The sequence below is a fragment of the Vulpes lagopus genome, chromosome 3, assembly GCF_018345385.1.
Source record: "Vulpes lagopus strain Blue_001 chromosome 3, ASM1834538v1, whole genome shotgun sequence".
NCBI classification, from domain to species: domain Eukaryota; kingdom Metazoa; phylum Chordata; class Mammalia; order Carnivora; family Canidae; genus Vulpes; species Vulpes lagopus.
Window position 1 is genome coordinate 35,077,141 of NC_054826.1, and position 15,270 is coordinate 35,092,410.

Genomic DNA, 15,270 nt, shown 5'->3' on the forward strand with positions numbered 1-15,270 from the left:
CAGCATAGCTCCCTTTCTCGGCTCCCTACTATTTCCCAGGCGGGAGGGCGGGGGGGGGGGGGGGGGAGGCAGCAGTCATTCTGTGTCCACTTCTCCAGCCTTGGAGCCCTCCTGCTGATCTCAGAGCCCTTAGGAAATGAATACAAGTAAAGTGAATTCTAATGTCCATCTGAAATGCAAGTGCTTCACCTGATAACATTCTCCTAGGTCCAGACATTTTTTTTCTGTGTCAAGCTTTTTTTTTTTTTTAACCTCAGCTATCTTTTTGTATGAATCCTTCAGTTTAAATGCTACATAACAAATACGAACACATTCACCATATCCTGAATTTGATGTCACTGACATCAATTGTTTAAGTTTTGAGAAATATTGCCTACTGTCATCACTGAGCCGTATGCAGTACTATCATTCTACCCTCATTTACAGATACTGGTTTCAGAAATACAGGTGCTAATTTCATGAAAGGTGGCCTTTAACAACAAAGAATGGCATGCAGATATGTTAGACAGGAAAGAAGTCCAGTTTTTCTGGAAGTGATAAGATACTGGACAATATACTGGCTAAACCTGGGTTCAAATCTTGCCTCTGCCCTTTTACTAGATGTACAACCCTGGGCAAGCCTCTCACCTTTGTGACCTTGTGTGCACAATCAAGACTAAAGAGTACCAGAGTCATAGGATTTTTATGAGGTTTAAATGAAGTAATACATGTAAAGCACTTGGCGTGGTATCCATCACCTACTGAGAAAAAAAGTGATATATTCAAAATGTACTTCAGGAGCTAGACTCATGTGTGAAGTACACTGGGAAGAAGGAAGAATGAGAAACAAAACTTGTGAGGCACTCATATAGTCCAGGTTAGAGATGAATTAGTACACTGAGAAGGGAGAAGTTGTGAGTTAACTGATCAAATAAAAGAGGGAAGGAACAAGGGGAAGGAGAAGATGCCATGAAGACTGTCACCTGAGGAGGGTGGATGACAGCAGTGCCATTGAGAAGGGGTGAACAAAGTTGGAGTTGAGCAGAAATATTACCAGAAGGGATACTTATGCCGTAAGAGGGAAAGTATCAACACTAGTAAACACCGAAGCCATTAGAAAATGCTGGATAACTGTGTAAGCCAGCCAGACTTTATAGGAGAGAAACCAAATGGCGCAAAAGCATCCTCATATTTCAAAAGTGAGAGAATCAAGAGCACAGGAGGAGCTGAACTGATTGGATGAAGGTTCTAGGCAAGACTGCACTACATAGACATCACTCTCTATTGCTCTGTTTAGTGAGAGAAACCACAAGCAAATTAAGTAAGTCATAATTAGAGGTGGAACCACCCTAGCCCAGCACCAAAGCGGTGAAGGTCTTGTGAGGAGCCAGTAGGAGAGGGGGATTCTTGCCATCACAAGGGATGGGGTCAGAAAGAAGAGAATAAGTTCAACAGAAGCTCAAGCCTGTCTCTCACCAGGACTATAGACCTGTCATTCCTCTGTAGGACTCTGGTTGGGTCACTGTAGGGGGAATGCAGACATCAATAAAGAAGTGTGAAAGACCTGACTCTTGGCATCTGTGATGGGGCTTAGGATCTCTGGGTGGTGTCCCTACTGGTCAGCTCATTGTTCCTGCCACTTACTGAAACCCAAAAGGGTTTGCAAAAAGTGGTGGAAGCAGAACAGGGAGCCAAAAGTTAGCAGAGAGGCTGTTGTCCCTAATGTTTTAAGTATCTAGAAGCTGGGGACACAGAAATAAAACTCAGGAAACTCATCTGAGTCAGAGCAGTTTGAAAACCATGCTTAGGTCTGTGCTTCCTAAGTTAGGATATTCTTGTTGTAAAGAGAGAAGATTTTGATCCACTGCTATTTGATGATAATGTTAATATCTAGACTATTCAGGGGATGGTTAATATTTTTCACATTAAATGAGTTAAGCAAAGGTCTTTCTAAGGAATATTATCCTGTTTTGCCATCATAATTAACATGGAGTGTAGCTGATTCACCTTCTCCCCTTTCTTAATTACATACAATAAAATCTACTCTTTGGTGGTACAGTTATGTGAGTTTTCACAAACACAGAGGGTTGTGTAACCACCACTGCAATCAAGATCCAGAATAGTTCTATCACCTATACCTCCCCTTCCCATGCTGCTCCTTTACGGTCTAATCCCTTACCCTCTCTAACCCTCCACAACCAATGATCTGTTTCTCTCTTCTTTTGACAACTAGTTGAAGAGGGCCCAAGATTTCTTTATGATTTGCTGGTATAATAACACTAGTAACAGCAGTAATAGTTAATATATATAATGATTTTCAGTGTGTCAAGCACCACTTGTGACACTTTATAGTTGAGAAAACTGAGGCTTCGGGAAATTTTGGAAAGCAAAGAAGACAGGAGGGAAGAAGAGTCTCGCCAGGGTCACAGAGTGGCAGCCCCAGGGCTTGAGTCAGGTCTATCTAACTCCTAAGTCTCTTTTTATAACCTCTATCTGATTCTGCTCCTTTTGACAAAGTAGAAGGGATATCTATCAATTTTAGAAAGCTCAGCTGAGACCTGGGATCGCCTTACTCTAAAAAAAAACAAAACTTATGTAAGAATTTGGTTAATTATACCAATAAAGCAATAATTGAGTAGGTGTAAGATAAAATGAAGCCAGGATCCTAGAACACCTTTCCTACAATCTTTTTGATGTGCAATGAAGATAGAGCCCAGATATGTTACTTCCTCCCTCATAAACTTGACAGGTTTGTAAAGCAAAACTAAAAAAAAATCCTGATCGAATATTGAAATGCCATTTTGTGTCAATGCTTTGAGCAGCAACTTCCTCTCAAATTTGCAAAAAAAAAAAAAAAAAAAAAAGGGCAAAATGGGATTTTTAATCCTCATCTTACATGTTTTTCAGGTTGGAGTCCCCAACCCGGTCTTTGGTGATGGAGGCCCCAAAAGGAGTAGAAATAAATGCAGAAGCTGGCAACATGGAAGCTACCTGCAGAACAGAGCTGAGGCTGGAGTCCAAAGATGGAGAGGTAAGGGTACAAAGGACACAGGTCCGGAGAGCTACAGCTCCAATAAGACAACCTTTCCCACAACTTTCCCAGACTCCCTTGGCATCGAATCTGATCCTACATTTCTAACAAGAGGAGCCAATCAGAAGGTTTTATGTCCAGAACAAATATGTTGAACAGCACAGTTATAAGCCTAACCCACAATATATGAGTTATGACTTATTATTTGTAAAGTGCTGAGGTAATAGCATGTACTCCAAGTCCAGAATTATACAAACAGCTATTAAAATGAATGCTATTTCTGAATTCTCTCTCTCTCTCTCTCTCTCTCTCAATCTCTCTCTCTCTCATCACCCAAAAGCAAGATTTAGGTAGCCAGCTTAATTGAGCTGTATGTCACATGCATCTGGTGCAAACTGAACATAATTTACTCGTAGTCATTTTTAAAGCTTATGTTGTATGTTTCTCCTTTGAGAATGGAGAGTGGGACCCAACAGTTATCCCAAATCAGAACAAGACAAAACCTAAATAGGGTTAAGAGCAGGCAACAAGAGGATGGAGGACTTTACATATATTCCTTCTTCCACCTGACATAATCCCACTTTAGTGAATAGAATAGTCGCTTGCATTTGTGTAAACAAGGTAAGCCAAACCCCCAAGGAAGTTAGATTAAACTGCAAACTTTTAAAAATGTCTTCATCACATTCATAAGTGAACTTTTCTATTTAAGAGTTTTTAAATAGAGGGGAAAATGTCATTTTTTAAAAGCAAAACTCTTTTCCACTTTTCATATCTGCTTAGAGATTATCCATCTCCACCTGCTTCTGTGCACCAAATACACACCTTTTGATTGGTTTGGCATTTGCAATATTTGTTTTAAAAGAGCTAGTCAGATAAAGCATTCATTTATCAAAACACTCTCTTCAAACAGCCACAAATCACACACATTTTGAAATAGTGACTACATAACCTATGCAGATTATAGCTTGCAGAATCCAGACTCTGGAGAAATTGATTATAATCTTCAGAGTCATGTAAGAGTGGAAAATACTGCATATTCTTAAAGTCATCCCACGCACTCAGACCTAGATGGGGGTCTGAAGGCCCATAGTAAAGAAATGGTTAACCCAGCATTTCCAAATTCATTTCAGTCTAGGACTCAATTCATATCTTACATGATATACTTTTGCACAATGCTCATATAGACCAGTGCAATGTTGTCTTGGTAGATTATAAGCCTCCGGGTAGAGACTCTCTGTCCTGTTCTTCTCTGAATTCCCAGTGCCCAGAATACTCAACATATCATAATGGTAGGTGCTCACTTAGGCTGAACACACATCTATTGTCTGAATGTCAAGAAAATAAATGGCAGGTTCTAACTGTCTTTCCTTCCTATTCGCTTTCTTTAGATTAAGTTAGATGCTGCGAAAATCCAACTACCTAGACTGCCTCACGGATCCTACACACCTACAGGAACGAGGCAGAAGGTCTTCGAGATCTGCGTCTGCGCCAATGGGAGATTATTCCTGTCCCAGGCAGGAACTGGTTCCACTTGTCAGATAAACACAAGTGTCTGCCTTTGAGAGACCATCCATAGTGGACGTTGCTGGTAGCATAAAGGCCGTTTTTGGCTTTAGACACTGGCTGCCAGCTATTTTTACTAGAACACAGAAAGCCTATCAAAGACCTTGTGTGTGTGTGTGTGTGTGTGTGTGCACGTGCGTGCACGTGTGTGTATGTGTGTGGGTGGATATAAATATATATAAATATATATAAATAAATATATATATCCTCTGTATAAAATGAGGTTTCAGTACAAAAGGAACCATGGGTGACCCTGTGATATCCACTGTCATTTCCATGTCAACCCCACCACATACATGATAAAATCAAAACACCGATTCAGGCCCAGTATTCCCTTCAAAGTCACACAGTGTGTCAGACACTTACTGAATATTCACCGACATATTTGAGTAGCTGCATATCTTGCACTTTAGTGTCATTTTACAGGGCAGTGATGGCGGGAATCTCCAAGTCACACTCAAGCACTGAGACTCTCGTATTGAAATAGACATTTCATTTCCATTTTTAGCTTTAGGAAGGCTGGTCAACTTTCCCCTCTTCAAGTGAGGGATGGGGGCAGTGCCATACAAGTCAGCTGTAGGAACTCAAAGTGGTTGTTCTCCCTTCATAACCAAATGTATTGGGGCTTTTGTTAGTTGAATGAATGTGGAGGATGAATATTAGTGAAGTTTGAAGTGCTCACCCAATGCCTGCTATCTTCCTTCAAAATCACATATTATCCCACAGTCAAAATAGGAGTTGTAAATCAGCACAAAAATAGGCTAACAGCTGCTTCTCAGTTGGCTGGAAGCTACTCAGTGGCCTGTCAGACAAAGAATAAATGGGTGATAGGTCTCTGTTTAAAGGAAAAAATGGATCAAGATCTGTTCCATCCTCTCTTTTGACTTCATTCAGTAGCCCCAAATGATCAGGTCAATCAAAATCCTTAAGACTGGAACCCCCATCCCAAGAGAAGCCATTTAGGGATGGAAACCTAATTAAGAGTAGCATGGAAAGCCTAATTAATTTTTATGTTTCTTGGGATTTGCAGGTAATTTAGAGATGCCTTTTATTTCTAAAGGCATGCACAAACTTTGGCTTCAATCTTCTTCTATATATTTTTCGTTGGGATATTCATTTTCCTAAATCATTATGTTTTCTCTAAGAATAGTGACCCAAGAATCACAAATCTAAAATACATGCCCCCAGAAATGGTCACTAGAAAGTAACATAAACTGAGTTATGTATCTCTCTCAGACTCGCTGTGTTCCCGTGGCCCAGCAGCACCACTACCTGATATGTGGAAGCAGCTCCCTAGTTCCCGCCATCAGCTACCTCTCATCCCTTCACCTTCATCATCGTGCTCCAGGGTCACCCTGGCCAGCTCTTGTGCTGGGACAGGGGATACACCATCTCTGTTCAAAGAGGGGGAAATGTGCCTATGCCTTAAGTCAATGCACTCAGCAAGGAGAAGCACATCCTATTTATCTTGTTGTTACCTGTAGTTTATTTTGGGTGATTGGAGGGGAATGGTTTAGTCATGAGTGGGCATCTTAAAATCTCATAGACAAACCAAGTGGCCAATAGACATGGACTCTCAGGAGCCCAATGGAATGATAACTGGTTTAGACAGTCCTGGATGCCATTTGGCAAGCATTGGCCCCACAATCCTAAATGAAGTCATATTTGTAGGCCTGAATGGCATTTGTTTTTTCTTCAAGGTTTTAATTTTTCTTACTTCACAAGCAGGGGAAGATTTGACATAGGAAATGAATAAAAGATTTGGTAGTTTTGAGAGGACACTCAAGCATCAGGCTGAGGTTTGCATACAAAGGATATAAAGGCAAGCTGGGTGTTGCTTAGTCACTTAGGAGTGAGTGGGTGAGCGCTGGAGAGAGAAGAGGTTTCCTAGCCTGATCAGCAGCCCTGCTGGCTTCCAGACCCCATACTCTCTCCAGTCACTCCTCCTCAGTATCCTATGTAGAAGAATCGAGTTGTTCAATGGCAAAACTACTTAGTTTGTAACATTAGAGTCTAAAAAGGAAAACCCTAAGAAGATAGCAAGTTGCTCTGGATTGGTATTATTTATATCCTGTAGGATCATACTGCCAGAATTTGCATGTTCTACATACAGGGTTTTGTCAAATAGGAGAGCCCCCCCCCCCTTGGCTATAAGGAACACCTACCCCATATCATTCAGACAGTAGTAGCTATGAGGCTCTCCATGGCTAAATACCTTAACACAGTATTTTTAAGCAGACAGACCATCTTTGCATTTTGCCATCTCAAGTACATAATCAATGGATAATAAGAAAACAAGGTTCCCTGAACCTCTTTCCTCTGATTTTGTTCTAATCATCATATGAAATTCTGAGATCAGCACCTTGGTGATTTTATGCCCATAAAAAAGCGAGGTGATCCCACTTGCAGAATTTAATACTAAAGGTAATCAGATCACAAATAAGATAATAATAGCAAACCAAGAATAGAAATCAAGCATCTATGAAGGACAGACATGATCAAAACTTCTGATTTTCATTTGTGCTAAGTGACCACGTAATATACCACATAATAGGCAGGAAACTTGGCATCGTCTAAATTATATATTTCAGTTCAGACTATAGAATTCAGTATAATGCAATCAAGTTTTGTTCTCCCAACTTCCTCCAACTAGAATATTTGTCTGTGGTCAGTGGTTATGAGACAAGGTTTTAATTCTCGGGAAAGAAATCTACATTAAAATTCTATAAACTTTAATTTTAAAAACTGGGATTCTTTCTAATCTTTATATATAATATATTCTGGACAATCACACTCCAGTATATTAAGCAGCAGGTGGCGTAAAAAAGAGTTCAAATGAATCTTTAATATTATAGAAGTTCTAGTAGGCTAATATTCTTCAGATTTTTAAAAATTAAAAAGTGATCTCCAAATATGTTTAGCACTCAGTACTATTTGTTATCTGTTCAATAAGTCATAAAAGTTCAGTCTTAAGAAACTACTAGCATATGACTAAGGTTTTCAAAAGCCCTTATGGTGGCATCTCCGTAGGTGGAAACTTGGTATGAGGCTTTCTAATTGCTCTGTTACCCAAGGGATAGATCTTATCAACTTGAATTGGCTTTAACTTCCTTTAGGTCAGTTTCTTTGGATGATTTTCATTGTATATCCAGCAACCATAGACCAAAGATTGCTTAAAGTTTAACTCTAGAGCAGGGGTCAGCAAACTGTGGTCCCTAGACCAAACCTGGCTCATCACCAGTCTTTGTAAATAAAGTTTTATTGTAACACAGACATATCCATTCATTTCCATGTTGTCTGTGGCTGATTTCATTCTTTAACAGTAGGGTCGGTAACTGTGCCAGAGACCTCATGGCCTGCAAAGCATAAAATACTATTTAGACCTTTCCAGAAAAGTTTGCTGGCCCCAACAAAGAGGTCATTTGTGCTATGTGTTGGACACAGCTGGAAAGAAAGTAAACTCCACAGTAGCATGGAGTAGCCCTACATGTATATGTGTGCTTAGGAATATAGATACTTGCCTATAGAAGAAAAGGTTAGTCTTATGTTACATGTAAAAGTGATCCACTTGTCTGAGAAATGCAGGTTCACAGGATTCTTGCAAAAAGGGAGGATGGAATCAGGGGGAGACTTAGTGCAAAAGGAAAGCTGTGATCCTCCAAGAGTTTTTTTTTCCTTAGGACCCTTAACAGAGAAGTGGTTCCCTGGTCACCATCTTATAGAACCAGAAGAGAAATGGAAGTCCTATGATTTATATTTACAATCTTTCTCCTGAAGAGACTGTTTCTGCAATGTCACAGGTTTTCCACTTCACCATCACATTTTCCAGAAAGATGCCCATTCCATGGTCCTCCAGAGACTATTTTTAACCGAGCAGGTCTTGTTGACATCAATCAACTCAGTTATTTATACCTCCAGTGCACTTGCCATTCCTATGTCCCTCCCCGGCCTGAAGGGTTGGTGAGACCAATAAATAATATTGGAAGAATAATAAATATTGGGAAAAAAGAAATATTGGAAGCAGCATTTTAAAACATGTAGGAAGAAAAAAATATAATAAACGTCTTTCATGAAGGTGTTTAATGGGGAAATGAGATCAATGCCAGGTTGATTTTGTTTTCAAGAATTTGGTCTTTGTTTTTTGGTGTAGCAAGAGTGAAAAAAAAAAAAGATCTATTTTGAATTCCAGTATCTCTGCCTCTGTGTAGTATGGCAAGTTCCTACCAGAGATTTGTCTTTACATCAACATCCCTACTGCTAAATCCATACTTCTATTCAATATTATTACAGCATCAGTAATGACAGTCTTTGTAAGCATGAGTGTTCATATGTCAGAAAAGAAAGTTGTGTTTTTTTTAATAAAAACAGCCACCACTTACCAGAACCTAATCAACATCACTTAAAGAGCACTTTTGCATTTTATCTGGATTCAACCAAGAGGATTAAATTGGCAACACTGCCCTCCACAGAAGCAACTACATGAGAATATCTTGCTTTTGTTTATTTTAGGCAAAAGGTAGCATGATGTTTGAACCAAACAGGTGAAAAGATCCATGTAAGCACCTGATCCTTGTTTTTTAAGGCTCTGTGAGAGGAGAATCTCATTTAAGTAAGTTGTAAACAAAACCGTTTGCTCTCTTTCCCCTGCACCAGGAAATCTTAGGCACAAAAAGGATAATGAAGCAGTTCCTGGAATGATACATTTGCATGGTGCCCCAGTAGTAGGTGGGGGGGAAAAGTTAAAAGAAACAATCTGAGAAAACAGGCCTTTTATCTCAAAGATAAAAATGTCTCTCTTTTGGTCTTTCATCACTTTCTCCTCAGGGGAAGGTTCCCCCACTTCTAACGTATTTCCATTAAAATAGTCAAAACTACTGCATTGGGATGTCAGATGCATCTCTTTCTTTGTGGCAATCTGAATTTAAAATTATACAGTTGCCTCTGAATTTCTCATTCACAAAGCTAAAACCACTGATAAGAGATAAAGCAGTCTGAAGCCTGCTGCTTCAGCTAGCACACCACACCACACACATTAGCCCTTTCAAAAGCAATGGGATTTCTATGGTTCTTAAAAGCTTTCTTCATAACGGAGTCCTTGAAATTTCTTCAGGCAAGTCTGAATGGCAAAGGAAAAATCATTATTTGCAGGAAGTCCTTGTTTTGATTGTTAGAGCATAAATGTGAAAAAATTCTCCAGTTAGGGTGACCCATGCTCATATATGCTATTTGCTTTGGTTTTAACCATATTCCTTCCCCCACCCCCCCCACACAGATACACATACACTTCCTGTTATAGATACTGACAGAGTAAGAAATTAGCATCTTCTTTTGAGAAAAGAAAGCAATTGCAGAATCTGGGGCCCTTTGATGCAATAGAAGGTGTGATGTCCTAACAGTGTTGATGGTATCAAATCCATCACTAAATAGTCTCAGCTGTCCCACAGCAATGCTAACTGCTCTTCCATTGCAGCCCAGCAGGTGGTAATAGCACTTCCACATCCATGAATTTTACAATTGGGATAGAACAAAGAACTTGCTGTAGGCAAGAAGTATTTTTAGAGTCCAAATCTACCTGTCTACATAAATGGGAAGCCAGAGTAGCCCCAAATGCCTCATTAGGCATCTTGACCCCTCAGTAGTGAATGAGGGGGTTTGGCTTCATCACTGAGTGCTAGCTGAAGTCAGATAAATACAGCAAACGTGGCAAAGGAAACATTTGTTTTACCTAAAGTTTACTCTTCACGTATGAGGCTAGTAGTCCCTCTGCTTCCAATGTTTTCACAGCCTACTTCTACGTTTGGGTTATGTTGGTGGAATCAGAGTTAGCTCAGACTCCATAATGTGAAAAATTCCCAACTGATCAGTTAGGTTACATAGGAGCAGTAGAGCAAAGGAGTGTCCTAAGGCAGGGAGATGCTATTTGTTGAGAAGGAAGACACTGGTGCGTTAGTTCCCATATTCATCCAATTCAGGAAATTCTAAATTTGAAAGTCATAGGTTCTTCTTTTGAGAATCTGAATACTCAACCTTCTCCGAAAAAAGAATCACCCACAAAACTTTACATAAAATCAAAGCAATTTTCTTGGACTTGAAGCCCATTTTAAGATATGGCAAAAGCTGTATTCCATTTTCTAATAATGTTTATTAACTGGTATTCATTAAGCACTATATGCTAAGCATTATGCTCAGTATTTTATATGCATTCACTTATTTCACCCTCAACACAATCCTTTGAATTAACTTCTACTTTGGTTTCCAATTTACAGATTTGGAAACTGAGGCTTAAAGAGATTAGGAAACTTGTCCAAAGCCACTAACTAGACAATGGCAGAGCTAGAATGTGGGTCTAATTCCAGCCCACTATCTATGAAGTCACCAACACGTCAAACTATGTTTCAAGCTGTTGAGAAGTGACTCCTATCGGCTTTTAGACTAGACTTTCTTGGGTGGATAAGACTATAAAATTTACATCTCCCTTCCCTCTGTAATCTCTCATCCATGACAGTATCTAGTATTAAAGTAGAAATACCTAGGTAAAAATATAAGTGATTTGTCTGAAAAATAGAATCTGGACCCCCCCCCCCAAAAAAAAAAATAATTCACTTGTTCTGTGTGTGATTCTTATCAAGTCAGACTTCCTGTCCTTACAAACAGAAAGATTCCCAGGTTGTCAGCCTTACATTTAAGAGAAAATTATAATAGTGATCTATAGGCATGGGCTAAACAAGTCAGCATTTCTGCATACATACACATCCTTCTCCTATTCTTCACTTAAAGGACAAATAACTGATTTTAGGTGAGGTCTTGGTTATCATATTTCCTGAACTTTATTTGTGGCAAAATTTAAGGGAAGAATCAAATGGAAGGGAGCTCAATCTCTGTTGTTGTCCCCATTATCCCTTTAAGTAGATAGGAATAGCAAGAACTCAGCATTATGCATTCAGTACCCAACCTGGCCACTTTGGCTCTAATAATGGCTTGAGACCCATACCCCATACCTTGTCCATCATCACTAATAGGCCATACCCGTCTCCATGACCAGAATTCTTCTTGCCAAAGTATTCAGGCCATTACTACCAATTGATTGGAGTAGGAAATGGGACCCATTTGCCAATTCTTGTCCAAACAGTGCCTCCCTTTAACCTTGAACTTATACATTTTAACTGGTGTCCTAGATTCAGCAATGAGGTTGGTGTCTTTCCAACTACTAAAGGAGAAGATGAGTACATCTGAAGTTCCTTACAACTTGGTGGCTTTGGAGCACTTTCATCTTCTGAGCAAAGGGACTAGGGTTTGATATGTAAGAGTTAAAAGACCTAAAAGCATTTTGAAGAATTAACTCATCCAGGGACCAACTGAACAGGTTAAACCAGTGTGCCCCTGTTAAGGTCCTACTGTCCATCTACCCCCACCCAATGCTGAGAGACCACGGCCACAAAGAGACTGGGGTTCATCCTGCTTTCTTGCTTTTGCAACAGCACATATCTGATCCACTGGGTAGTTAATAGACAGAGCTTCCCACTGGTCTCAACAGATACAGCCCCAGTGCCAGCCAGGGTCCTATAATGCTCTCTGGCTCAGTCACCCCATAAAACCTCAGTAAAGGGATTAGCTCAAAAATGTCAAAAACTTGTTTTAGGATAATTCAGGAATTTTCGTTTACTGGTGTCTGTGTTCCAGTGGCAAATCAGAAATGGGTACCCTTTATGAGCCTTATGGAACTAATGTCACCAGAGCCAGAAATCAAGTTCTCTGGTAAGAAGGGGATAAGTAAGCAAAATAAAGGGAAGAACTGGCACACCCAAATTTGGGGTGGACACAAAATTAACCTAATTCATATCTAGTGTTTTAGTAAGGGAATGGAGTTTTTATGCATTAACCACATCCTCAAAGTATATAAAAAAATTAAAAATTTAAAAAATTTTTAAAAACCACATCCTCAGTCAAGTTTCTCCCTTTTAGAGGACGCTAAGAAGGAGAAACACATCTCTTAAGGAGGGCATGTTTTAAAAGGAAAAGGTAGAGGACATCCATCATTGTGCTGGCTAGATATGCTTCTGGAGAAGCCAGATTCTGGTGCTTTTAACAGAAAAGATGAGGTCATAGAAGTCCCATTTGCTTGGACATTTTGTAAAAGGAACCCCATTCCCATAAAGCAATTGAGTTCAGCCTTTGGGTTATTTTTGGGTTTGTTTTGTTTTTCTCTGGGTTTGGGTGTGATGTAAGAGAAAGAGATTTTTAGTTTTGTTTTGTTTTAAATAACATCAATCCTTGCACACTCTATGCAAAAATTTTGTAAGCATTGCAATAATGCTATGAACTACAAGGAACTATTTTAACTTTATTACACTTTCTGTATAAAAAATTTGTATTTAATATTATTTCAATTGCAGTCTTGTAAAATATATTAATAAAAATAATGATTGGTAAGAAGGAAAGCACCCTTGTCCACTTCTTCAGGGAATTCCTCTTTCACAGTTAATAAGTCAGTCACTCCTACTGATTCTACCTCAGAAATAAATTTTCAGATTAACTTCTCTTCCGAATTTCTTTGATCAGTGGCACATTGATTAAGCCACTTTTGCCTCTCTGGAAGAGATTTACACAGGCTGCCTCATAAAAGAGAGCTTATTTTAAGGTACTACATGGCCTAGAATTGGGAAGAGTCCCCAGTATTTGGAGGTCAGGAAAACAGCCAGCCTCTACTGCTCTCCTAACAACCTGCATAGGTTCCTTTTGCTACATTTTACCACAGCCCTCTCTGAATCAGTGAAGATGCCTATCCGACTGGTCAATTTTAGGTAAAATATTTTTAATCATGCTACCTTAGCATTCCTGGTCAGCCTACAGATGAGCCACCTTTGGGCCAGGGGGCCATTCTTGGTCCAATCAGCTTTCATTGTCATCCAAAGAATAACCTAGCATTGCTGCCCTACATGGTGTCATGAGTGAAACAATCTATGAAAGAAAGCATCATGGAAGAACCACTCTAATCTACCCATCACAATCAATCCTCCTTGTTGAGCATCTCACATCTCCTGGCCTTCCACACTGCTGTTTTTGCACATACTATTCCATCCACCTAGAATGCCCTTCCATCTAGCACCACCCTATGCCAGCATATCATCCTCTTCAGGATCCTATTCTCTTATCACCTTGTCTCAGTGGTCTTGATCATTCTTCCTCAATTTCCCTATTAATTTGTTCTGATTTCTTCCATAATTCTACATTGTACTATGCTTTATCAATTTACCTATCAACCTGGGACCCTAGAATGCTTCTGTTCATTTTTAAAATTTGTAAAAGAGTAATGACATCTAAATTGATCCTCATGTTATAAGGTAGGTAAGGCATTTCATCATCTAGAAAATCTAAGATAAATTTTACATATCCAGGACATGATAGAACCAGTGGCCATTCCCAACCATATTTTCATGGTAGGCTACATCTCATCAAATTTAACTTCTGATTACAAATGACACTAAAGAAGTATTACAGAATCCTCAAGGTAAAAAGCTATAATAAAAACTTCATTCCCAGGCAAGGTGCAATTTATCTGGCGGTGGGGGAGGGGGCAGTGTGACTATACCAGAAAAACAAACCTAAATCAAAGAGAATGAAACAGAGAAATCACCATTCAAGAGACCTGATGCATTGATGGACAAAATGTTGAAGTGTCCCTAAAATAATAAAGAAACACTATGAGAGGGATAGGCTGTTACTGATAAGTCAAATTAACTGACATCAATGTTTACACATAATTAGCAGAAGAAATACCAGAAATCTAAAAAGAGCCTTATTCCTTCGCTTTGAAAGAAACAATTTTTAAGTGGACAATAGATATCAATCGGTAACTTTTATATTTCCTCCAATCTTGACTCCTTTAAAAAAGATGTGAGATTCCATAACCTACTTAATAACCCAGCCTTGCTTTGTCAGAGGAAATGAACCCAGAGCTAGTGAACAGGGATCACAGTGCAGAGACATAAACACATTGTGAACAACGTTTAAATCAGCTTCTCTAAGTCTGATGACAGGTTAATTTTAGTTGAGGAATGACAAATTTTAATTACCCTCAATAACATCAAACACTTATAGTTGATGATTAATTTACAGCCCCCAAGGAAGACTCATGACCTATCAGTGGACAGACAGCAGATCAGCCTTCAGAACTTCCTAGCACAAGTAATCAGACATGATTATAGAATGCTTGTGAGGTATTTCAAGATAACTCATTAGAACTTAAAGTGGATATCTAAAACATGAGAATAGAATCTTCCAAATTATATTTTAATAGGAAGTAACAATTTTGAAGTGGCAAAATTTAGGAAATAAATAATCAAAAGTAGAAGCTATAACACTAGATTGTCTGTTTTAATCTATTATTATACCATGTCAAGAGTTGCATTTAAAAATAGGTTGGGCAAAAACTAACCCATACAACTCAAAAGGAAAATCTTTTTTTTTTTTTTTTTTAGAGTTTATGGTATAAAACATTAAGAGAGGTTCAGATGAACAATATGTAATGATGAAATTAGTCTTACTGATATATAGGATTAAACCTATATAATGAGCAGACAAGTAATAAAAACCAGAAGTCCACAACTTCAAAATATAAGAAGAAAATTGACAAATTTAATTGTAGTGGAAATTTTGTACCACTTGTTATCTTCTAACTTGCAATTTGGCAAAGCATA

The 15,270-nt window shown here is 38.9% G+C and overlaps 1 protein-coding gene across 2 annotated transcripts in view; it reads left to right on the plus strand.

Moving 5' to 3' along the window:
• SGCD (sarcoglycan delta) overlaps nt 1–14,967 on the plus strand; it is a 910,009-nt gene extending 895,042 nt beyond the window's left edge. For both annotated transcript variants that reach the window (XM_041747418.1, XM_041747417.1), the window contains 2 exons: nt 2,887–3,010; nt 4,399–14,967. In XM_041747418.1, coding sequence (XP_041603352.1) covers nt 2,887–3,010; nt 4,399–4,572 — 298 coding nt within the window. In that variant the 3' untranslated portion in view covers nt 4,573–14,967. The remainder of the gene's footprint in view (nt 1–2,886; nt 3,011–4,398) is intronic.
• Nucleotides 14,968–15,270: the final 303 nt, after the last annotated feature.